This window comes from Rhinoderma darwinii, chromosome 3 (assembly GCF_050947455.1).
Source record: "Rhinoderma darwinii isolate aRhiDar2 chromosome 3, aRhiDar2.hap1, whole genome shotgun sequence".
Classification (NCBI taxonomy): domain Eukaryota; kingdom Metazoa; phylum Chordata; class Amphibia; order Anura; family Rhinodermatidae; genus Rhinoderma; species Rhinoderma darwinii.
The window spans coordinates 370,232,914-370,259,852 of NC_134689.1; the positions used below are offsets into that span (position 1 = coordinate 370,232,914).

The window sequence follows — 26,939 nt, forward strand, 5'->3', positions numbered from 1 at the left end:
AGACATTATACTGTGTCGCAGCTATGGAGGCATTATACTGTGTCGCAGCTATGGGGGCATTATACTGTGTAGAGGCAGCTATGAAGGGCATTATACTGTGGGGGCAGCTATGGGTGGCAATATACTGTGGGGGCAGCTATGGGGGACATTATACTGAGCAATTACAAGAGCTGCAGGTCCAAGGGGGGAGACGCTGTGTAGCACAATATACAAGGGGGGAGACGCTGTGTAGCACAATATACAAGGGGGGATTGTTGTATAGCACTATATAGAAGGGAGCGCTGTGTATCACTATATCTAAGGGGGATTGCTGTGTAGCACTATATACAAGAGGGGGAGGGCTATGTGACGCTATTTACAGAGGGGGAGGACTGTGTAGCGCTATTTACAGGGGCCTGTGTGTGGTGCTATCTACAGTGTTTGGCACAATTATATTCAGGGGCGCAGTCTATGGTGCTATAATATTTAGGGGCACAGTGTTTGTACTATTTTATTCAGGGGCGCAGTGTTTGGTGCTATTATATTTAGGGGCACAGTATGTGGCACCATGATAATATTATCTTTGTTTATAGGTGTGGAAATGTTGGAAAAGTGAGGAGCCAAAGACATCTGAGTGGCAAATTCTGCAGAAATGGGTCATGGCCGGGAAAAGTCGTCATGAAGTCTGGACTGGATGGAGAAGAGGAAAAAAACTACGTCGTCCCCTGTGAGTCACTAGATTTATAGAGAATCTGTCACCTCTCCTGACATGTTTATTATAGGAAATCCTTGTATTTCACAAAAAGTCTTTCTGCAGTCCAGGACTGATAGACAATTCCCCTTGTCAGGAGGATGTGTCCCTGCACAGTGTGATACTGTCAGTATGTAGGGACACCGCGCTGTGACAAGGGGAATCGTAACACTGTTAATGCTTGCCCCAAAAAGTAGTGTTAAAAATAGTTACGGTTCGGCAGGGCGGCGGTGAGGAAGGGGGGCCCAAGTTTGGGTAACAGCCCAGGGCCCATGGTCTACTTAATCCGCCACTGGGCTTAGATACAGGGTCCAACATACAGTATCACACATGGGCACTGTATCCATGTGTGTTGCTGTCTGTTGGACCATGTACAGCAGTTTTGGCGTATTCCGGAATGAATGCGTCTTCCGAAACAAATATAAAATTCCCTAAATTGTAAATGAGTAATAATAGCATTATTGGATATAAAACCTGAGTTGTGGAAATAGCCCCGGCAGACATTACCACAGGCATGTTCCAGACTTGCCTCATGTCATCAAATATGCAAAACCCGTCTATTAATATCCTGTGTACAACTGCATTCAAATCAGGGTTTCAGGTAAGTAAAAACATCCTCCCTGTTTTATCCTGTAATCTCCCGGGGTTGTGCATTCCTCAGGTACGGCACGCCATGTTCTGGACAAGGCCTTCATTTACTGAGCGACGCCGAATCCCTGTTATTGAGACGGACGCTCGACGGCTTATACTTTCCTCTATGAAATGACTCTTGTACATGTACCTGTCATTCAAAGAATGCCCCGCAGGGTCTGTGAGGAAAGTCGTGTATATTTGTACTTTTACTATCACCACTACCACGTGTAACAATCTCATAAATATGTGATGGTATATAATGGCGGTCAATGGCAACAACTGATTATATTTCCCAATTCTCCCACATGGCAGCCATAGTACCATCCTATAGAACACAGAAGTGCACGAGGTGGGAGCTAAACCTTAGACAGCTGACATCTGACACTTTTCTCTTATACCACCTTTGATTTGTCTTATTTTGCGCCAGTTTTTGTCACACGTTTCGTGCATTTTAAGCCACGCCCTTCCCTGTAAGCCACGCTTCTTACCCACTAAGCCATTCCCCTAGTCTTGACATTTTTAAAAAGTGTCTAGCGAGGCGCAAACATCAAAACTGCGCCAATTTGCGCCGAAATTTGGCACATTTTGAACACATTCTTGACCTAGATACAGTAGTATATCTGCCCCAGTATGTGTGTATGGAGTTTGTATGTTCTCAAAAGACTCTAAAAGGAGCATTATACAATTATTACGCTATGGAAACCTTAAGTTGCAAGATATGACGCAGGTTAAAAGATGTTCAACATTTAGACATGTTATTGTAAGAATAAGGATGAGCTGCAATACCAGACACAGCCCGTGGTTAAAAGTGGCACTGTAGAAAGAAAGCAAAAAAAAAATCATTCTATACTCTCATTTACACATTGGTTCAGCCCAAGGTCCAGTGGTGGGGCCACCAGCGATCATAATTTTATTGCATATACTGCGAACGATTCCCCCGACACTAAGAGCTGATTGTTGGGAGTTAGAGCAGCCACAACCACGGAAATCTGCTGATCTCTAGGGCAGCTTCATTGTAAAGCTTTATTCAGACGAGCGTATTATACATCCGTATTATACAAACGGACAACACATGGACCCATGCAATTCAATGGGGCTATTGACACAACCGTTGTGTTAACGCACCGTGCGAAGTGCCTGTGAAAAAATAGTACATGTCCCACACAGGTGCAACTCGGACGTGAAAAACTAAAATTTTTCACGTCCGAGTTTACACTTGTTCATCTGAATAAGCCCTAAGGGTGTACTCACACAGTGCGGTTTTGCGGTTATTTTCTGTGGTTTCAATGCTAACTGCAAAACGGCGGCAAATCGCAATAAAAACACGTGCATTTTTGCAGTGCTAACTTTCTTCTGCGGGTTAATCTGTTTACGGCAATACCAAAATTATGTAGTTTATTTTATGTTTTACTACTTTTATAAAATAAAACCAATCTAAAACAAAAATGTTTTGTGTCGCCATATTCTGAGACCCATAACTTCTTTATTTTTCTGTCGATGCAGCGGTGTGAGGACTTGTTTTTTGCAGGACGGCCTGTAGTTTTTATTGGTACGGTTTTGGGATACAAACACCTTTTTTTTTATCACTTTTTATTCAGTTTTTATAGGTGGCGAGGAGACCAAAAAACAGCAAATTTTTTTTTATTACGATTCTGTCACTAGTGTGGGATGTAGATCCCTAGCACTGCACTACAAGGGTTACTCTATGAGCCGGGACGTGAGATTTGCTGATGGCGGTGCTATTGTTGCTGCTCTTATAAAGCGGTTACTTGTTAAACACATCTTTTCCCATCCTCCGCATTAAGTAAACATGATATATAGGCAGTTTCCTGCTATAAGTCTTTGTTCTATATTTAGCCCTTCCACTTAAAATAAATGTTCTCGCCCATGTTACATTTATAATATTCTGCTGGAGACAAGCGTCCGCCGGGGGATACACAAAGAGACCGCTTGTGGAGAGCTGCACACAGGTGGCAAAAGGGAATGGGACCAACCAGGACCCCATAATATGGAACGCAGAGACTAAATGTGCTACTGAATTTTCCTGGCATATTTTGATGCAATAGTACAGTGATTACTGTATGGGTTATAGCTTTTTATTTTATTTTTTCAGCACAAACTCTTTTGCTGTTTCTGCAAAAATATATTTTAAATGATCTGTTTAATATTTCAAGATATGAAACGAAATCTGGTTTATGTTTTTATTTTTCAATCATTTCCATTATAAAGATTGTGTGTATGATAAAATATTTAACGGTAACTAAACTTTTTGGAAACCTCTGACATGTCCTAGTGACATGTCAGAAGTGTTGATCGGTGGGGGTCCGAGCACTGAAAACCCCCCCGATCGCTAAAACCAAGCGGCAGAAGTGCTCGGGTGAGCGCTGAGCCGCTTGGTTTCTGATCAGCTTTTCTCGGAAAGCCGGTGTAGCGGTGTGCAGACTTAAGAGAAAGTCTATGAGCGCGTACACCGCTCGCTTGGCTGTCCGAGAGAAGCCGATCAGGAACTAAGCGGCCCAACACTCAACCGAGTGATTCTGCCGCTTGGTTTTAGCGATCGGTGGGGGTCTCAGTGCTCAGACCCCTCACCGATCAAAACTTCTGACATCTCACTATGAGATGTCAGAAGTTTTCTGAAAGTTTAGTGACCCTTAACATCTACAGGCACCCGCAGTTCTAGTAATGTCTCACTAGTGGGCGCTCAAATAACCATTCTTGAGCCGCATGACCCTGATTATAAAGTGTACTATAGTTTGCATGTCTAATTTGACACATTATTTCTAAAAATAAAAGCTGATATTTATGAGATCAGCAATTTAGTAACAAGTAGCAATACAGCAGAAACCCAGGAGCCTTTAGTTACATTTGTAAATGATCATTTATTATTTTTAGGGCTGCCTGGTGCGGTTACAGCGATATTTGCAGAATTAATCGAATAGGTTTACAATGAGTTACGCCAAAAGACAAGCTCAGCCTTCCTACATCTAAGCACCGCTCCGCTGTATCTGCACCCCCATTGAACTTTCTGTCTACAACAGGGAGGGCCGTGCTTATTTTCATGGGAATTCTCGAAAGTTTAACGATGAAGAAAGTCGCAAAAATTCTAAACACACGTATAAAACGTAAACAGATTGTAATCTCTTATTATCCAGCAGAATACAAAAATATAAACAGATTGATGACTCCTTGTATAAATTTACACGAAAATAAACAGAATTACATCCAAAATAGCTCAGGGAAATGATGAGCTGTAGCGGCTTCTACTTTGTTAGAAACAAACATCCCTGTAGTACGCAGGGCGGGGGAGGGGACCTGTATACATTATCCCGGGTCAGTTCCCATGCGTAGAAAGTATACAGTTCACCTGAAATGTCTTCACGGTCAATTATCTGTATGCAGTGACTTTGGATGTAAAGTAATGCCTAACTATCTAAGCTGCAATGTGGTAGCGAATAACAGTTCAGGCCGGGGCTCGATGGCGATTTTACATTCAGTGATTTTCGCTGTGTGATACTGTGCGTTTTCGCGCAATGGGAGATGCATGCGGACAAGCTGCTACAAGCACCACGATATTGCGGTTACAAAAATCTAACAATATCGAATTTATATATTTTTCAATTATGACATTAACGGAACAGAAACACGAAAACGTATATTCACATGCGACTATAGGTCCACATTAATGTCAATAATACTCAATATCACACGCGATTTACCTCAATCACAAACTGCGATAATTGCAGCACGAAAATCGTTATGGGGTCCAGGTCTTAATCAAGCAGTGTGGGCAAACTGATGTGTCATGGCGTGACAAACATGTACATACTAATCTTCATTTGAATCCTAACTTGCAGGACATTTTAAACCCCGCTTGTTCTATGTTCTAACCCTGATCGCCACAAAATGCACAGAAATCAGCATAAGCCCCGCCCTATTACAGACCGGTTTGTGAGGCAGTCCCACGAAGGACCGCTACTGGCAAATATGCCTGAAGAGTTGAAGCCTGGCAATCACAATCCATAGACGTCACTATAGTCCAGAGGTCTGTAACTTAGGGCTCTCCAACTCTTGTGAAACTACAATGCCCAGTATGTTATGACACTGCATGCTGGGAGGTGTAGTTTCACAACAGCTGTCCATCAATATGTGGGGAGAAAAAAATAAAACCTTGCGGCCGGCAATGTGAGGCGATGTCACTATGGAGTCGGAGTCTTCATTTATTTTGCACAGATCATTGGTCCAGTCTTGTATATTTACTTTCCAGGACAGTCCAAACTTTTCAAATATGTCCCTGAAAATGTCAAAATCCGCTCCTGGTTTTGGCTTACAAATACTGTAGCAAAAAACTGATATACTTTGCTGTACAGTAAACTCATTGCTCACCACACATTTATAAATGATCATTCAGAATATCCTTGCTGATAATGCAATTTCCTAACCTCCCAATCCCGTTCGAGCTACGAGACATAGACGCACAAGCGTGACGCCAGTCGTGCCAAGTTATGCCAGGTGTGCCCAGTCACACACTGGAAGTGCTGCCTGGGCATCTCACGTATAATGCAGGTGGAGCCCAATAAAAGGGCAATGAAATAATGAATTTATTTTCACATGGAGCTTCCCCCTACGAACAGCTAATCCGTCCACGTGAATGTACTCTGAGGCTGGGTTCACACACACTATTTACGGACGTAATTAGAGCGTTTTAGCCCCGAATTACGTCCGAAAATACGGCTCCAAAGCGGCAGCAAACATCTGCCCATTCATTTGAATGGGCTTTACGATGTTCTGTGCCGACGGTCATTTTTTTTTACGCGGCGCTGTCAAAAGGCGGCGCGTAAAAAAGATGCCCACATCAAAGAAGTGCCTGTCACTTCTTCAGACGTAAATGGAGCCGTTTTCCATGGACTCCATGGAAAAACAACTCCAATTACGTCCGTGATGGACGCAGCGAAAAGCGCCTGCACATGCCATTACGGCTGAAATTACGGTGCTGTTTTCTCCTGAAAACAGCACCGTAATTTCAGCCGTAACGGACGCTGCCGTGTGAACATACCCTTACCTACCATGAAATAAGAAACTTTCCTGGGTACACACCTATGCTGCAACATACGCAATCTTCTAAATGTATGCAATAGGAAACAATATCATTTTTATGCAAAACCAGGTTATGTTCACGTGTAGCAGAGCTGAATTTGTCATTCATTTCCAAAGGTGCATTGTTTTTAGGCCTTATTCACACAAGCATATTTCACGTCTGTGTTTCGCGCGTTAAAACAATGGATGTCACATGGACCTATGCAATTCAATGGGGCCATTCAGACATTCAGTGTTTTTCACGCAGCGTGTGTCCGCTGCGTGAAACTCACTGCATGTCCTATACTTGTGCGAAGTCAATGGGTGCGTGAAAATCATGGACAGCACACGGATGCACATCCGTGTGCTGTCCATGTTTTTCACTCACCAGTTGCTAAAGAAATGATTAGAAATAGAAAAACACCTTCAATTGTTTTTGCTGAGGTAAAAAACGCGTGAGATATGGATGACACACGCACGTAAAAAACGCAGACGCGCACCGTACAAGGATGTCACACTGAACTGCAACGCGGGAAAAATGCTGCATTTTTTACGCGCGCAAAATGGACACGCTCGTGTGAATAAGGCCTTACAATGTAATGTATGGATACTATAGCATTTGCTACGTTTGTATAATATAGATGTAGTTAATTTTCAGATGAAATAAAATATTTGGGGTGGAATTTCTGCATAATGTGTTCACACAGGAGGATGCTGAAGGGGTTAAGTCCTATTTCCGGTTCCTCCCTGTGGGTGGATGATGTCAGCAGAGAAATGTGAGAGCTCAGGATAAAAAGGCGGCTGAGCCGGCTCCCGGCACCAGTTGTGGAAATCGCAGCTACTACCAATAAGCTACAGTGATCTCACTGCCTAGACACTACTACTACCAGCATCATGTCCACCTCACTGAGAGTCAGCCCTTCTGTCTATGGCTACCGGTTTGACACCGCTTCACGCAAGAAGGCCACAGCCAACATCTTTGAAGGAGTTGACCAGGAGTCCCTGCAGAAGCTCTTTAAAAAGACTGGCGATAAAAAAGCAGAGGACAGAGCTAGGATCATCTTCTGCATTGACCAGGACAATGAAGAGAAAGCCAGAGCATTGCTGGCACTAAAGCAAAGGACCAGGGACAAAATCCTGCAATTCCTCAAGCTCCGCAAACTTCCCATCAAGGTGATCTGAGCTCCTTGGCTGCAGAGCTTACAACTTAAGCTGAGAAGTCTAGCCTGAGATGCCGTCTGATCTGGAGAAAGCTGACGGTCCGGCAAGCTTGTCATTCACTGCCAAAACTGATCTCAAGATGAAGAAATGAGAGACTGTTCTGCAGAGCTTGCAATCTAATCTCCAAGAGACTGTCCTGATGAGTTTAAAGCACGTGCTCCGAAAGAGACTGTTTCAGAGAACTGAGTGTTCCATGCAGAGAAGGTGAAAGGAGACTGCTCATGTTTCCAGGGTGACTGAAGGAGAAGCTAAGAGACTATGTGTTGCCCACCTGGCTGTGCCAAGGAAATGTTCTATCAAGGGTCCAGCCAATTCCCCTAGCAGAGCTATGGGGCGACCAAAGGACTATCGCTGGCGAGAGATGATGATGATGATAATATGACTTTTATTGGTGCTGTAAAATTTCATTTAAGCTATTGATATTTTGTTAATAAATTGTTTATAATTTAAATTTCCTCTCCTATTGTTTTATTTCTAATGTATCTAATGGGTTGTTCATGTATTGGTGCAATATCCTTGTCACTTCAGCGTCCTCTGCCCTGATCCGGGGGTATCAAGTTGTTGCCTTCCAGCTGTTGTGGAACTACTAGTCGCACCATGTTCTTCTGGACATGCTGGGGTTTGTAGTTGCAGAGCAGCCGACCCTCTACATGTTCTTCAAGCCCATTTATATATATGAATCCTGGACGCATCTAATACTTTTCTTCCCTGGTTAATCCTGACAGTCTCACATATCTTTGCAATAATCTAAATGACTAATGTGCCTAAAGTTGCATTAAGAGGTTAATTAAATGCGAGGCCAAGTGCCTGTTCAATTGGATGTTGAATGCAAAGCTGAAAGGTGTCCATAGAGGAAATAAGTGGTGAGTGGTCTTTCAGGGCTTAAAATAAAATGTGGCTCTACTCCGCTGCAAAGGTAAAATTTTTAACCAAAGCCAGAAGTGGATCTAAAGGAAAGAGAAGGTGTACAGATAAGACGCAGGCATCTCCGTTCTTTGGTGTCCACTCCTGTGTTTGGTTAAAAAAAAACTGAGCCCAAAACTGTGTGTGTGTGTGTGTGGTCCTGGACTAAGTGTTCATTAATAATGTGCAGGCCACTATAAACCAAGTCTATGTTGGTGATGCTACTTGGGTATAGTGTAGACAGATGTAGCAGAGCTGGATTTATCATTTCACTCTAGAGGTGTAAGAAAGGAGTAAAAAAAAATAAAAAAATGCAGGACGATTATTTTCTGTTGTATGTAAAACATAAGATTTGCACACCATAAATTATGCAAAATTATAAACTTGGCTCTGCTACATTTGTATGCAGACATAAAAAGGATGGTTTTGCACACTCCCAGCCGGGAGACCTATAACATGCACCCGCATATATATATATTACCCTACATTCCAGTGATGGTGATGTTTAACCATTACAGACGTGTCATGGGTGTGTTTATTGTCGTCCTCAAAATAAGCCTGACGCTAAAGGCCAACAATTGATTACATTTCTAGTGTAAGAACACACGCATTGTGGTGGTTTATTCATACCAGGTCATCCGCTGTCATGGTACAGATGTAGCAGAGCGGACATCGTCAATCAAATCCGTGTTTAATCATCATGGTAATTTAGTTGGAGTCCTGTGATAAAACCACCACTAACACACATAACCATGCATTGCAAATGGCAAACCCAGCTCTGCTACATCTGCAGTTGGCTGCACTTGAGCAGTAGGTTGCTATAGTAGAACACAAGGAAATATCGTGTATCACTGGCTCCAGTGACTCAGACTACATGTCCTGGCATGTGGACCAGGCTAATGTTTCCTGGGATTTGTAGTTCCATGGCAGGAAAATATGGCCAATGCCAGGCTATTATGAATGTCCCCCATAAGTGAAGGTGGGCCGCCCAGGTTGGCAAATTAGAAAGGGATCAAGTTCAGAGTATAATCCAATTAAGGGGTTAAACTCTTATGGTATCGTAGACCGGAATAAAAACAAGGATAGATATGTGTATTATTTATTTAACAATGCTGGCAGCCTGTGCAGGGACAGAAGTAGTGGTACAGGACATTAGGAGTAGTAGTACTACACTCCCTCCCCCACCAACAGCTGGAGAATGTGGTTTGGTAATTCCCATGCCATGTTTGGTCTGCAAATTCTTCCTCTCTGTGCAAAACTAATTTTTAATGCCAGGCACCCTGCCTATTCCAGATAGCGGTGTACGAATGTCCTGCAGCTTGATGTTTGTGGATCACATATAAGCACAAATATGCCACCACGAGGGTTCACTGTAATTACGGTTATGGGACGTGGGTAGGATGTGCTCAGATATTGGGGTGCGTACAGACGTCGTGAATTTTCCGCGGAACTGCAATGTGGATTCCGCATTGCAATTCCGCAGCAATTTACAATACAAGTGGAAGTGGTTTCAAAACCCTGTCCACGTGTGGCAGAAAAAATCTGCACCCAAAGCAGAGCATGCTGCAGATTTTCATTGCGGATTAACCACGAATTTACTTACTGCCATCTTTTATATACAGGTACGGAGATAATACAGTGTGAGCAAAGTGGCGCACAATTGGCACCTGCAGAGTGTAAATAAAGAACGGCCGTGCCAGAGCCACAGGCATAGGGGGAGGCCGCATGACCGGGGAAATCGGAAGGGGAGGAGCTGGTGGACACGAGGCTGGGTTAGACGGCGCTCTGGTTTGAGCGCCAGTCTAGCTGGAAGGAGCAAGCTGCACCGTTGTCCTGCCCTCCCTCCCTTAATTTTTGGTGTTTTGTCTTAATTTTGATGCGCTGATAGTTGGTTGAGGGGGTTTGTTTAGTTTTTCTTTTGTTTTTTATTGGGTGCTTTACTGATTTTTGTATGGTGTCATGGCAGTTTTGGAGGGTTTGGGGGTCCTTGGAGTTGGTTAAATTTGGTGGAGGAGGGATTCATAGTAGGGATGGTCTCTCCCAAATTATGATTATGGGGGATCTGGCTTATTTGGGCTCCTGCTGGGTGTTGTCCTGAGGAGTAAATACATTTGAAGTCTAACCATCTGCGGTTGGTCACGGTGCCCATGAGCCTGTGTTTTGGACGGCTGGGGGTAAAAAATTGGAGTTTATGGGCAGAGTGGCGCCAGATCCTCCTTTCTGAGCTTCAAGGACCTCCTTCCTAATTTTTCCGTAGGGGTGAATGGTTTTACGCGAATGAGGTTAGAATGGGCTTGCGTGAACAGGTTACATTTTTGGTTATTTATTTTGTATCATTATTGGCATTTTATTTATTGACTTATTTTTGTTGTTTGTTAATAAAATGGCTCCTGTGGCCAATTCAATCCAAGTGAAAGTCCCTGTTTTAGGCCTTATTCACACGAGCGTATTTCCCGTCCGTGTTACGCGCCTTAAAAAAACGGACGTCACACGGACCTATGCAATTCAATGGGGCCATTCAGACATTCAGTGTTTTACACGCAGCGTGTGTCTGCTGCGTGAAACTCACTGCATGTCCTATACTTGTGCGTTTTTTGCGCATCACGCACCAATTGTAGTCAATGGGTGCGTGAAAATCACGGACAGCACACGGACGCACATCCGTGTGCTGTCCATGATTCACGCAACAGTTGCTATAGAAATGATGAGAAAAAGAAAAACACCTCCTTCAGTTGGTTTTGCTGACGTACAAAACGTGTGAGATACGGATGACATACGCACGTAAAAAACGCAGATGCGCACCATACACGGATGCCAAGCGGAACTGCAATGCAGGAAAAATGCTGCGTTCTTTACACGCGCAAAACGGACACGTTTGTGTGAATAAGGCCTTATTGGGTAAACTAGAGTGTAAGGCTGGATTCACACGAACGTGGCGTTTTTGCGGACGCAAAAACGTGGCGTTTTGCGCGCGCAAAAATCACTTGCCAGCTCCGTGTGTCATCCGTGTATGATGCGCGGCTGCGTTATTTTCGCGCAGCCGCCATCATAGAGATGATTCTAGCCGACGTCAGTCACTGTCCAGGGTGCTGAAAGAGTTAACTGATCGGCAGTAACTCTTTCAGCACCCTCGACAGTGAATTTCGATCACCATATCTAGCAACCTGTTAAAAAAAAAAAGAGGCTCGTACTTACCGAGAACTTCCCGGCCGTTGCCTCTCTTGACATCTGGCCCAACCTCCCTGGATGACGCGGCAGTCCATGTGACCGCTGCAGCCTGTGCTTGGCTTGTGATTGGCTGCAGCTGTCACTTGGACTGAATTGTCATCCCGGGAGGTCAGACTGGAGGAAGAAGCCGGGAGTTATCGGTAAGTCAGAACTTTTTTTTTTTACTCATTCATGTATATTGGGATCGGAAGTCACTGTCCATGGTGCTGAAACAGTTTAACTCTTTCTGCACCCTGGACAGTGACTATATCCGGACGTCGCGTACCGGAATTTTTTTTGCCGGGTTCGGCCAAAACGAGTTCGGCCGAACCCGGTGAAGTTTGGTTCGGTTGTCCGGGTTCGCTCTTCTCAAAGACACTCCGTTTGGATGTTTGTAAATAGAAAAGCACGTGGTGCTTTTCTGTTTACATTCATCCTTTTTACAGCTCTTGCGCGAATCACGCAGTTCGCACGGAAGTGCTTCCATGCGGCATGCGTGGTTTTCACGCACCCATTGACTTCAATGGGTGCGTGATGCGTGCAAAACGCCCAAAGAACGGACATGTCGTGACTTTTTTTCAGCGGACTCACGCTGAGCAAAAATCATGGACATGTCTGCACGGCCCCATAGACACATATAGGTCCGTGCAACGCGCGTGCAAATCACGCGCGTTGCACGGACCTTTTTCACGTTCGTCTGAATAAAGCCTAAGGCCCCATGCACACGACCGTGCCCGCAGTCACGGCCCGCGATTGACGCCGCTGACTAACAGCTGCATTTTCGGGCTGTGCTCCCATACAAAGTATGGGAGCACGGCCCGCAAAATGCGAAAGAACGGACATGTTCCATAATTCCCGGAACATTTCCACGGCACTGACACCCTTCCGTAGTGCTACGGAAAGGTGTCAGTGTTCAATGAAAGTGAATGGCTCCGTTTTTGCGGACCGCAATTGCGGTCCGCAAAAACGGAGGTTTTTTGCTGTCGTGTGCATGGGGCCTTAATGTAAGTCTGAGACAAAGGGGGTGTGAATGATACAGAAGCAAGAAAAAGGTGAGACAGAGCCGAACTCTACTGTCCCTCGTCATGATTCTTCCTATAGTGAGTTCTGCCATGCTGGATTTAAGGTGGCGCACTATGACTGGCACCAAGGTGTAAGGAGGTTTTCCTTGTCCCAGGGCAAAGCATCACTTTGCTGCCCTAATCCTGTATCTAAGGGCTTATTCAGTCGAACGTATAATACGTCCGTGCAAAGCGCATGATTTTCACGCGCCTCGCACGGACCTATGTTAGTCAATGGGGCCGTTCAGACAGTCCGTGATTTTCACGCAGCGTGTGTCCGCTACGTAAAACTCACGACATGTCCTATATTTGTGCGTTTTTCGCGCATCACGCACCCATTGAAGTCACTTCCGTGTGACGCGCGTGATTCGCGCAACAGCAGTAAAAACTATAAATGAAAACAGAAAAGCACCACATGCTTTTCTGTTTACAAACATAAAAACAGAGTGTCATAATGATGGCGGCTGCGTGAAAATCACGCAGCCACGCATCATATGCTGCTGACACACGGAGCTGTTATGTACCTTTTGCATGCGCAAAATGCTGCGTTTTTTGCGTGCGCAAAACGCACACGCTCGTGTGAATCCGGCCTAAGGCTTAGTCCACACATCGTTTTGTGCACACGTTTGTGGTATACGACAACGTATACGTTTTTAAAGTTATAAAAACGTATGCATTTCTAACATATGCTTACGTTTTTTGTAGTATACGTCGCATACGTTTTTATACGTTTGTGTTCGTTCTTACTTATAAAAACGTATACTAGTATGTAATGTATACTAGAATGTAAGCGGGCAAAATGTATGCACAAACTACACCATTAGGGCATCCGTCCTGACCATAGAAATCAATGTGCACGCTGTGGTACATGTTTTGACACGGTTTTCTCATGTCCAAATGTGCACGTCAGAGGTAGGCCTCGTTTACACGAGCGTGATATAGGTGCGTGCGACGCGCGTGCTTTTCACGCGTGTCGTACGCACCTATATTAGTCTATGGGGGCATGCAGACAGTCCGTGAATTTTGCTCAGCGTGAGTTCTCTGAAAAGAACTCACAACATGTCCTATCTTTGTGCGCTGTTCGCATTGAAGTCAATGGGTGCGTGAAAACCACGCATGCCGCACGGAAGAACTTACGTGCGAACTGCCTGTTTCGCGCAACAGCTGTCAAAAGGATGAATGAAAACAGAAAAGCACCACATGCTTTTCTGTTTACAAACATCCAAACGGAGTGTCATAATGATGGCGGCTGCGAGAAAATCACGTAGCCACGCATCATACGCTGATGCCCCACGGAGCTGTTAAGTGCCTTTTGCGCACGCAAAATGCCACGTTTTTTGCGTGCGCAAAACGCACACGCTCATGTAAATCAGGCCGTAGAGTAAAAGCGAGATGTGAACTTAGCCTAAATGACATGCTGACACCCCAACACACAGCATCCAGGCCATACGCCCAGCCAGCCCCCCTAATTACGTGCCTGCACCTAGGACAATTACCTGCTAAAGATTAAGGAGTCTGCTCAATGTTCATACACAGGAGCCATTTTCTGTATGTGCCACCCCTGGGTGTTACTGACATAATAGGAGGTTACATTTATGTGCAATTCCAAATGTCTCCATCCATGCATCTTTCCATTAACATCAGCTACTTTCAGGGTATGTTCACACAGGTCGGACACACTCCTTAAGGCCGGGTTCCCACGTAGCGTAAGGCTGGGTTCACATGAGTATGTTACTTCCGTAAACTTATTTTGGCAGCAAGACCCGGACCGAACACACTGCAGGGAGCAGGGCTCCTAGTATCATAGTTATGTATGATGCTAGGAGTCCCTGCCTCGCTGCCGGACAACTGTCCCGTACTGTAATCATGTTTTCAGTACGGGATAGTAGTTCCACGGAGAGGCAGGGTCTCCTAGCGTGGTACATAACTATGATGATAGGAGCCCGGCTCCCTGCAGTGTGTTCGGTCCGGGACTTGCGGCCGAAATACGTTCCGTCCTTTACGGACCGAACATGCTCGTGTGAATCCAGCCTAAACGTTGCGAAATATTAACACTGCAGCAGAATTTTTTTTCTGCATTTTCGCCAAAATTTATACAAATTAGACGATAATATATTTGTACCAAAAAATGGTACCTACATAAAGTACAACTCGTCCCGCAAAAAACAAAGTCTCATACAACTACGTCGTACAAACAATAAAAAAGTTATGAGCGTCGGGATTCAGAGAGGGAAATATAAAAAAAATTGTTCTGTCCTCAAGGCCAAAATTTGCCGTGTCCTTAAGGGGTTAAAGTGTGGAGATTGGGGCAAATAGGGCAGAAATAAAAATCCGCTCTATTCACCCTGCACCTGATGGCACCTTCATAGCTGATCTTCATAGATTCTGCGGAATACCTCTCTCGTCCAGACTTGCTGTGAATCACACAATATTCGCGGTCCTTGCACCATGATGTCATTTATGAAGAGGACAAAGGGATCGAGAAGAATACAGAACATAATTCACATTCTTTATGAGGTATTTATAATTCTGTTTATTTTTCCTTTTTTGCTGTTTAAGGGGCGCCCAGAATAGCTTGGTCCAGCTGTGTAGGCCTCAGGTTATTCCGTTCACCCCTTCACTGCCAAACTGACTGAACCCGAATGTTCAAGGCACAGTCAGAAAGAATTCAGGCTCGACTGCGGATGAATCATGAAGGTTAAGAGAAATCATTAGAAGTATGTGAGCATGGAAGCTTATTATACCATAAATTATCAATGCTACAGGACAATGGAGCACATATGGTGTAATGTGTTTAAACAACAAAGGTAAAATCCATTGCGGCCTCTGCGATGTATAGGTGTCTGTGGTTTGTAGCAAGAGACGTCATATAAATTCCTGAAAATTATATAAGTACAAGCAGTGAAGTTTATCAGTCCAGGTTACAATACAACAACATAGGCACAGAAAAGGATTGTACGAAGCAATGGCACCATCTAAACACCCATCTATATATTGTCTTATAGCTGCGATTACGCCGCAAAAGTCGCAACACGCGGCTTTCTGTTGTGGGTTTTGCAACCCTATTGAATTCAATGGGAAAAACCCGCAACAGAAAATCAACAAAAACGTAGCATAAATTGACAAGCTGCAGAATTAAATTCTGCACCGCAAACCTATTTATTAACGTTTACGCTGCATTTTTTTCCCGCGGCATCAGCATGAGATTTTCTAAATCTCATCAACTTTGCTGCTACTGTAAATGCTGCCGAACATACGTGGGAACCTGGCCTAATGCAGACTGGTTGCTACGGACATTCTGCTTGATTCACTAGCAACCAGTCTTAACAGTTCTCAAAGCTAGACTGAATCTGTGTTGACAGCAAAGAATGGGACAAGCATCTTGAGATTATTCAGGTTATGTCATGTTCCATCTCAGCTGGTACTATTAATCATATTTTTTTTATTTTTTTTAATGAATTAAAAAGTTTGTTCAGAAACTGCAGTTTTGCATAGAATTTCCTAAATCTGCTTCGCTGGCACTCATAAGTTATAGACCCATGCTTTTACCACAATACCGCAGCAGTAATACTGGTACCAATAAACATACCGTTAGGGTAAGCTCACACAGTTTTTTTTTACCCATTTTTTTGAAGCGGGAACCGCGTTCGGAAATCGCGCAAAAGAATGGCCGAAAATGCCTCCCATTGAAAAAGCCCTATCTTCGGGCATTTACGTCTCTGACCTCCAATTGACATCAATAAGAGGCAGAAAAAACTTATTTCGCAGCGTTTTTTGCCCGCGGCGCTCAATGGTCGCGGGCATAAAACGCCTTGAAAAACACCGCAAAAATCGGCGTGCAAGCAGAGCAAAATCTGCCTCAAAATTCCAAACGGAATTTTGAGGTAGATTTTCTGCCTGCAAAAAACTCCGTGTGAACTCAGCCTTAAGAAGTACCCTCCCTGTATGTTTTATAGCCACTTTTATGGCATAGCAAATAATAATAAGTTAATTATTTATTTATTTGCTTCCTGATCATACAAACTGCCTGATGAGATAACAAGCTCTAACAAGTTGATCTTCATGAATGTATGTGTATCTGTGTATACTAGACTTTCTCAATGAATTAGAATATCATCAAAAAGTTAATTTATTTCACTAATTCGATTCAAAAAGTGAAACTCATATATTATATAGATTCATTACACACAGAGTGATTTATTTCCAGCATTTTTTTTTTAATGTTAATGATTATGGGAACAGTTTATGAAAACCAAAAATTTAGTGACTCAGAAAATTTGAATATTATATAAGCCCAATTTCAAGAATGATTTTTAATACCGAAATGTCATCCTACTGGAAAGTATGTACAGTATCTGCCCTCAATACTTGGTCGGGGCTCCGACTCTGCATGAATTACTGCATCAATGCGGCATGGCATGGAGGCGATCGGCCTGTGGCACTGCTGAGGTGTTATCAATGCGGCGTGGCATGGAGGCAATCGGCCTGTGGCACTGCTGAGGTGTTATCAATACGGCGTGGCATGGAGGCGATCAGCCGGTGGCACTGCTGAGGTGTTATCAATACGGCGTGGCATGGAGGCGATCAGCCGGTGCCACTGCTGAGGTGTTATTAATACCTGGTTTAATAACCACAATATCACTGTACTTGATTGGCCAGCAAACTCGTCTGACCTAAACCCTATAGAGAATCTATAGGGTATTGTCAAGAGGAAGATGAGACACCAGACCCAACAATGCAGACGAGCTGAAGGCCGCTATCAAATCAACCTGGGCTTCCATAACACCTCAGCAGTGCCACAGGCTGATCGCCTCCATGCCACGCCGCATTGATAACACCTCAGCAGTGCCACAGGCTGATCGCCTCCATGTCACGCCGCATTGATAACACCTCAGCAGTGGCACAGACTGATCGCCTCCATGCCACGCCGCATTGATAACACCTCAGCAGTGCCACAGGCTGATCTCCTCCATGCCACGCCGCATTGATAACACCTCAGCAGTGCCACAGGCTGATCTCCTCCATGCCACGCCGCATTGATAACACCTCAGCAGTGCCACAGGCTGATCGCCCCCATGCCACGCCGCATTGATAACACCTCAGCAGTGCCACAGACTGATCGCCTCCATGCCACGCCGCATTGATGCAGTAAATAATGAAAAAGACCCCAAACCAAGTATTAATGTCTGAAATTGGGCTTATATAATATTCTAATTTTCTGAGACACTAAATTTTGGGTTTCATTTAGGGCGGATTTACACGAACGTGATATACGTCCGTGCAACGCGCGTTATTTTCACGCGCCTCGCACGGACCTATATTAGCCTATGGAGCCGTGCAGACATTCCGTGATTTTCACGCAGCGTGCGTCCGCTGCGTGAAACGCACGACATGTCCTATATTTGTGCGCTGTTCGCGCATCACGCACCCATTGAAGCCAATGGGTGCGTGAAAATCACGCGCACCACACGGAAGCACTTCCGTCGGACGCGCGTGATTCGCGCAACAGCAGTGAAACTATGAATGTAAACAGAAAAGCACCACGTGCTTTTCTGTTTACAAACATACAAACAGTGTCATAATGATGGCGGCTGCACGAAAATCACGCAGCCACGCATCATACGCGGCTGCCACACGGAGCTGTTAAGTGCCTTTTGCGCGCGCAAAACGCCACATTTTTTTGCGTGCGCAAAAAGCACACGCTCGTGTAAATCCTCCCTAACTGTTGGCCAAAATCATCAACATTAAAAAAAAAATGCTGGAATAGATCACTGTGTGTGTAATGAATCTATAGAATATGAGTTTGACTTTTTGAATTGAATTACTGAAATAAATTAACATTTTGATGATATTCTAATTCATTGAGAAGGACTAGTATATGTATCTGTAGTGACCCGGTGGCGGTATTACCATGAGTCTCTGAAATTGGGTTTCCGGGAGGATTAGGCGGAATGGCACCAATGGGAAGAAAGCCTACAGAGTCATATCATTGAAAAGCAGGAAACGTCACCTGGCCCGGATAAGGGCAGGATTGACAGATTGATTGCTTTCTCTCGACTCTGGGGGTGGTGGTACATGTCCAAGCACTTATTCTGATATTTACAAATAAGCCTTGCCCTCACATACTGGCCATGCCCCCATAATGACATCCAGAACACAACCTCTGCCAGAGTGCCCCCATAAGCAGTGCAGTATCCCCCATAAACAGTGTCAGAAGAGAATGCCCCTAGTAACAATGCTTAAACTTACCTATTCCTTACTTCAACATCTCTCCTCCAGTAAGGCCTTATTCACATGAACGTGTCTGTTTTCATCCGTAAAAAAACGGACAGTTTTTCACGCATATAAACGTCTGTGTTGCATCCATGTGGTTTCCGTGTGTCATCAGTTTTTCTCATCCATTTTTCTCCACTGCGAGCACCTCCTGGTTTTACTTTACTTTACTTTGCTTTACGGACAGCACATGGATGTTGTCTACGTGCGGTCTATTTTTTTCACACACCCCAAAGACTTTAATAGCTGAGTCTAATCTGCAAAAACAGACCAGAATAGGACATGTTGTAAGTTTTCGGCTCTGTAAAAAAAACGGAGGTGTGAATTGCATGGGTCAGTGCACTGTCTGTTGTTAAAACGTACAGCACACGGACGAGCAATACGAATGTATGAATAAGGTCTTAGTGATTTGTGAGGGGCCGGACACTGACTGCTTCTCCTGAACATTCTCACAGGGGTATACCTGCTTTTAGTATATACTCAGACATTGCAGTTAAGGTGCGGTTATAACCATTAAAAAAAAAACACATCCAAAAACCGTATGAGTTTTTACTTCGATTTTATTGCTTTTTGTTATGCGGCTGCGGTAAAAAATTCACCAAATTGTGGCATAAACGTGTGTGTGTTTTTGAATGCAGTTTTAACCTTATCCAAACCGCAGCGACTAAATAAAGATGGAGGAGTTGGCAGATATGCTGTATATGCTGGAGGGGTCGCTCTTTTCTTAGGTTCCTGTTGATCTATATAGTAGAGTTTGCTGTTACTGTGTGGACGGGGAGGGGGTATAAGTACTTGTTCTCGAATTTGGGACATTTCGAGATATTGCTTGCAGGTTCTGTTTTATAATCTGCTCCTGAAGGTCTCCTCTGATGAGCAGCCCCTGACTGTGTCATATTTGTATGCCTGGCTGTCGCCTCATTCCTTGAGCTCATTTTCGGGATGTGTATATCCCGCAGTTACTCAGCTGCCGTGGGAAGCTTTGCTGAGAAATAACAGTCTATTAACAAAGAGTAAAGCCAAGCACAACAGCCATCTTGTTAACAAGAGAATGACGAAAGCATTAGGAAATTCTCCAGCTTCTGAGGTTACGCTGGGTGTTAGTCAGCTGTGTAAGCTTCACAAGTCTTCAGTGTACGTCTATCCTTGCCTCATAGAGATTGTATATGTCATGATTTATCAATCTGCATTTCATTAACGGACAATGTTCGTTTTGGCCGAGGGCTTGTTTTTTGAGGGACAAGTTGTAGTTTTTCATGGCACAATTTAATGTACCACACAATGTACTGGGAAACAGAAAAAAAAAAAATTCAGATGAAAAGGGCAAAAAACAGCGATTGCATAATTTTTGGGGGGGTTTCGTTTTTACGACGTTCATTGTGCGGTAAAAACTACATGTTCAATTTATTCTGCAGGGTGATACAATTATGGTGATAACCAAATGTATATTTTTTTTATGTTTTACCACTTTAATTAAAAAAAAAATTGTTACATTTTTTTTGTGTTGCCATATTCTGAGAGCCATAATTTTTGTATTTTTTGTTTGCCAATTTAGCGGTGTGTGGCTTATTTTTTGCAGGGCGTGCTGTTTATTCCATTTTGTTTGGTAGCTTGGGTGTCCAAAAAACAGCAATTCTGGCTTTTTTTTGTATTATTAAAATAACATTATATTGTAGTAGTTCAGACTTTTACGGATGCGGCGATACCGGTTATACCTTTTATCTTTTTAACATTACTTTATTAGGGAAAAAATGGAAATTTTTTTTTTTTTACTGTAAATTTTTTTTTTTTTGCTACATTCAAAAAACTTTAACTGTTTTTTTTTTTTTTTAGAAGTCCCACTAGGGGACTTGAACCAGCAATCGTTGGATCACTTCCACTTTAGGCTGGGTTCACACGACCTATTTTCAGACGTAAACTAGGCGTTTTATGCCTCGTTTTACGTCTGAAAATACGGCTCCAATTCGTCGGCAAACATCTGCCCATTCATTTGAATGGGTTTGCCGACATACTGTGCCGACGACCTGTCATTTACGCGTCGTCGTTTGACAGCTGTCAAACGATGACGCGTAAAAATACAGCCTCGTCAAAGAAGTGCAGGACACTTCTTGGGACGTTTTTGGAGCCGTTTTCTCATAGACTCTATTGAAAACAGCTACAAAAACGGCCAAAAAAACGGCGCGAAAAACGTGAGTTGCTCGAAAAACTTTTGAATATCAGGTGCTGTTTTCGGCTGGGTTCACACGACTTATTTTCAGACGTAAACGAAGCGTATTATGCCTCGTTTTACGTCTGAAAATACGGCTAAAATACGTCGGCAAACATCTGCCCATTCATTTGAATGGGTTTGCCGACGTACTGTGCAGACGACCTGTCATTTACGCGTCGTCGTTTGACAGCTGTCAAACGACGACACGTAAAATGATTGCCTCGGCAAAGAAGTGCAGGACACTTCTTTGCAACGTAATTTGAGCCGTTCTTCATTGAAGTCAATGAAGAGCAACTCAAGATTTACGAGCGTCAAAGATGCCTCGCATAATCTGAGGAGGAGCTTTTACGTCTGAAACGACGCAGCTGGTTTCTCCTGAAAACAGTCTGTCTTTTCAGACGTAAAAGCCACTTATCATGTGTACAGCTGTCCCGCGGACCTGACGGGTTCAGTGACAGCAGGTTCTGCGTGTCTCTGACACGCAGGATACACCTGAAATATATCACATCTAAGTTATGAACTTAGATGTGATATATTACAGGTGGATCCTGAACCCATCAGGTCCGCGGGAATAACAGCTCTAGCACACGACCCAGATCGGGCCGTGAAAAACGGTCCGTGTGTCGGCCAGATTTCCCGGCGCGACCACGGTACAGGTGAACGAGAAAACCTGGCATCATAGACGTTTTACGATGCTAGGAGTCTCTGCCTCCCCACTGACCTGCTGTTCCGAACTGAACAAAATTATACAATACGGTACAGCAGTTCTGTGGGGAGGCAGGGACTCCTAGCATCATAAGGGTATGTTCACACGCTTAACCAAAAAACGTCTGAAAATATGCAGCTGTTTTCAAGGGAAAACAGCTCCTGATTTTCAGCTGTTTTTTAAGCCACTTGCGTTTATTGCTGCGTTTTATACGGTCGTTTTTGGAGCTGTTTTTCTATAGTCTATGAAAAACGGCTCAAGAAGTGACATGCATTTCTTTTTCACGCCCGTTTTGAAAATATGCCCCGTCGGAACAGAACGCCGTTTTTCCTATTGAAATCAATGGGCAGATGTTTGGAGGAGTTCTGTTTCCGATTTTACAGCCGTTTTTCGGGCTTTTTACGGCCCGAAAAACCGGCGAAAATTGCCTGTGTGAACAGACCCTTAATATTACAACTCTTGCACACGATCTTGGTCGTGTGCAAGAGCCGCAACAGATTCAGTGAATAGCGCTAGATACAGCTGCTTTGTATAGAGAATACAAAGCAGCTGTATCTTAAAAAGTTAAAATAATTTTTAATAAAATGCACTTACAAAGTTTATTAACACACTAATACACATTTTTATTTAAAAAAAAAAAACACTTTCAAACATTTACATAGCCTTTAACAGGTGTACAAAGATGACAGATCTGAGGGCCTTCATTAGGCCCCCAGGCTGCCATGACGACCATTGGCAACCCGCGATCGGTTCCTGGGGGGCCGATGACACATCAAAGGGGTACGCCCCATTATTTTAACGCCTTCGATGCCATTTAAGGGGTTAAACGGGTGACATTTTAATTACGACCTTTGCAGTGAGGTGTCCATTCCCGCTAAATATGGAGCGCTCTCAGCCCGTGAGCCAGCTCCATACTTCCCTTAACGGCTGCCACATACATGTACCTGGCATGTCATTAAGGGGTTAAACATCTGTCAAGGTGTCTGGAGACAATGGCAATAGTATGAGGGAATTTATTATCTGCTTAACGCCACTTTTGTGGCATAAAAAAAGTATCAAATATTGGCACTTGCCATATTTGCATTAAAATTTGCGATTTATCTGGGTGGGGTTAATCGGAGGGGCGGACCCTTCTTCGGTCCACCAGATTTATTATTATGACAGAAATTGGCGCAAATTGTTGCTCATATTTCCTGCTCGGCTGCTCATGGCAGGTGTATATTTCAGTTTCTGTCATTAGAACAGCCCAAGATGTGAAAAACATATTAAGCGGTGTTCACCTCTTAATAAATTTGGCATATCTTACTGTATGCAACTCCAGTCTTAAGGCCCCGTGCACACGAAAAAAAAAACGCAATACGGTCTGAAATTACGGACCTGCCCAGTTCTACTGGCCGCAGACACCTTTCCGTATCACTATGGAAGGGTGTCCGTGCCGTAGAACCGTGCCGGGAATTATGGAGCATGTCCTACCTTTCAATTTTTACGGGCCGTGCTCCCATACTTTGTATGGGAGCACGGCACAAAAATGCTTACGGGCACGGCCGTGTGCATGAGGCCTTAATAAATCTCCCCCTATGGGTTTTGAGAAGTGGCAGGTAAGCCATGGGACTATTGTTTCAATTTTATTTGCCTTGGTTAAAAGACCTGCGGTAGCGCTAGTTATTCAATCCCCTAAGGTCCGTTTTGACACAAGCGTAATACGGTTACAGAAGTGCGCCCATATTATGCTAGCGTACGACTGGCGCCGTGTTATGCTAGTGTAAAACTGGCGCTGTATTATGCTAGTGTAAAAGCAGAGTTGCCTTCCTGAAAAGAGCACCCATACACAGGAACCTTTTACTGAGCGACCCTATTTAATCCTTATAGTCCCTACAAATAGTGGCTATTTCTACTGGTCAGGCTAACACATTTGTATCTTACCACTGCACTATTACCATGCCGATCTCTTTATGGTCAAAGCTTGGAAATATACATCTTGCTCCCTAAAGAACCAAACCCAATACTCAAGGAAACGCATTGGCGCTTGTTAGTTGTGGGGTCTAGCAATAGTAAAAATGTCACTGAGGGAAAGGTTCCCCTGTGGTGTAATATATGAGGACTAAATCCCAAAGAAAAAGAGGACATTGCTGACCGTATAAAATGTATTGTTTGGCCCACTGTGGCCTTGTACCTATATTTCAATTGATAATGTGTACTGTGATTTTAAGCGCTGTTGTCTACTGTTCTTGCTGTTGTCTGCTGTTTTATTTCACCATGTTAGGTAGCTCATCTGTTGTAGAGAAACCGCTACTGCCTTCTGAGAATAGAAGTTAAACGCTGTAAAGGTGGGGAAGAGGGTGGTTATTACGGCCACCGAAGACATGGGATTACAAATCATACCTAAAAGTGTTTTCCCATCTTGGACAATTATGGCATATCCACAGGACCCGCACCTACCTCTAGAACGGGGCCCCCTAAAATTTGTTCTAGATATTCGGCTCTCGCTGCCTCCCTACCACATCCTGGTTAGGTGGTCGGTAGTTACGGAAACAGCCGAGCTCACTGAGCTACACTGTTTCCGTAACGCTCATAGAAGAGAATGGGAGTTACAGAGACAGCGTAGCACTGCGAGCTACGTTTATACCGTAGCTATCAAGTTCTGTAAACAGCGTATCTCGCCGTGCTACACTGTTTCAGTAACTCAGTAACTCCCATTCATTTCTATGGGAGTTACGGAAACAGCGTAGCTCAGCAAGCACTCAGCTGTTTCCGTAACTCCCGACCACCTAACCAGGAAGTGGTCGGGAGAGAGTGGAGCCGAGTAAGCTAGAACGGGGTTTAGGGGGCCCCGTTCTAAACATAGGCGTGGGACCCTCATCTATCAGAATTTTATGGCATATCCTGTGGATATGCCATTCAGGATATGCCCTAAATGTCCAAGATGGGAAAACTAACAATAAATAATACAAGGCAAATAGGATGGTTGGTGGTGTAAAATGTTTTGTAATTTTAAACAACACTTAGCCATAAGCTCAAACCTACAAAAAAGAAGCTGTCTACTCAAAGTACTGAGCGAAATTACCTCCTTACAAAAATAGGTGTGACAATAATCACATTACAATAGTCAGAAAATCATGACCAGACCACTGCATATTACTCTCTTTTTATCTTCGACAAAACTGACCTCTGCCCTCCTCCCAATCTCATGCCTGTTACCGGGCATAGGTAAATCTTCCCAGTGTTGCCATTTCACATGGGCCAACATTGTGGCCCAATGACAGGCAATCGCTGGGCAAAATATAAATTCTGCCCAGCATGAGGACAGCTTTTCCTCACTTAAACTTTAAGGGTATGTTCACACGACAGCGTCCGTAACGGCTGAAATTACGGGGATGTTTTCAGGAGAAAACATCCCCATAATTTCAGCCGTAACGGCATGTGCAGGCGCTTGAACGCCGCGTCCATTACGGACGTAATTGGCGCTGCTTTTCATTGGAGTCAATGAATAACGGCTCCAATTACATCCCAAGAAGTGACAGGACACTTCTTTGGCACGGGCGTCTATTTACGCGCCGTCTTTTGACAGCGACGCGTAAATATACGCCTCGTGTGAACAGACAAACGTCAGCCCATTGCTTTCAATGGGCAGATGTTTGTCAACCCATTCAAGCTGTAATTTCGGACGTAATTCGGGGGTTAATACGCCCGATTTACGTCCGTAATTAGTGTGTGTGAACATACCCTAAGGGTATGTGCACACGGTAGTAGGCTTTTACGTCTGAAAAGACACTGTTTCCAGGAGAAAACAGCTGCCTCGTTTCAGACGTAAATGCTCCTCCTCGCATTTTGCGAGGCTTCTCTGACAGCCGTAAATTTTGAGCTGCTCTTCATTGAGTTCAATGAAGAACGGCTCAAATTACGTCTGAAAGAAGTGTCCTGCACTTCTTTTGAGGAGGCTGTATTTTTACGCGTCGTCGTTTGACAGCTGTCAAACGACGACGCGTAAATGACAGGTTGTCTGCACAGTACGTCGGCAAACCCATTCAAATGAATGGGCAGATGTTTGCCAACGTATTGTAGCCCTATTTTCAGACGTAAAACGAGGCATAAAACGCCTCGTTTACGTCTGAAAATAGGTCGTGTGAACCCAGCCTAAGAGTGAGACGGACCTGAAGCAGTCTGTAAGGTGTTACAAGAAATAACAGGGAGAACTAGTAGTAGGCTTATTGGGCCTAAATCAAAGCAGCTAGTAGCCACCATCTTGAGGCTTACTAGGCCTACCATAGTCAGCTTGCAAAAGCCATCTTGAAGTCTACTAGGTGCCCTTACCGGTCATACAGAACCAGACAGTTATCTTGTCAGCCTGAGCCATAACTACTTTTATGCCTTCCATAGTGGGAAGAATTGTAAATATATTTTGTGGCCGTGTGCGCCATTAGCGACGACATTTTTCATATAAAAAGTGAAAGTAAAAGTTTGAGTTTTTTTGCAACTTTAACTCCTGCTTTATGTAATCTTCCTCCATAAAATTCCTTCGGGGGTATATCCACCATTTTGCCCCAAACCGTTCCTCTGCCACCTTACATTGGGACACACTTTTCTGTGTGGCACCTCTGATTTCCATCAAAGGGAATAAAATAACTAGGGCTACTGCGGGGATCTTAACCTTGGAAAAGTTAATACTCCCTCACCAAAACCCCCTGTGATCTGTATATACCCATGTTGCATCAGCATTCACTTGAAATTTTGTAGACAATCCATTATATTATTTCTTGTAAGACAATTTATTTTAAATAACTAAATGAATGCGATGTTTTAAAAAAGATTATAATTCCAGTGAAAGTACCATACTAAACTGTCAGTCAAATCAATTTATTGCATTTTTTTTTTAGAAAAAGTCAATGACACAACTATTACAAAGTAATATTGTGTAGAGTTCTGGGA

General features: G+C 43.9%; 1 protein-coding gene across 1 annotated transcript; it reads left to right on the forward strand.

Annotated features, from left to right (window-relative positions):
* The first annotated feature begins 7,195 nt into the window (after positions 1 to 7,195).
* Positions 7,196 to 8,108, forward strand: TCIM (transcriptional and immune response regulator). Its single transcript, XM_075855374.1, has one exon. The coding sequence runs from the start codon at positions 7,331 to 7,333 to the stop codon at positions 7,616 to 7,618; it is 288 nt and encodes a 95-aa protein (XP_075711489.1). The 5' UTR covers positions 7,196 to 7,330; the 3' UTR covers positions 7,619 to 8,108.
* Positions 8,109 to 26,939: the final 18,831 nt, after the last annotated feature.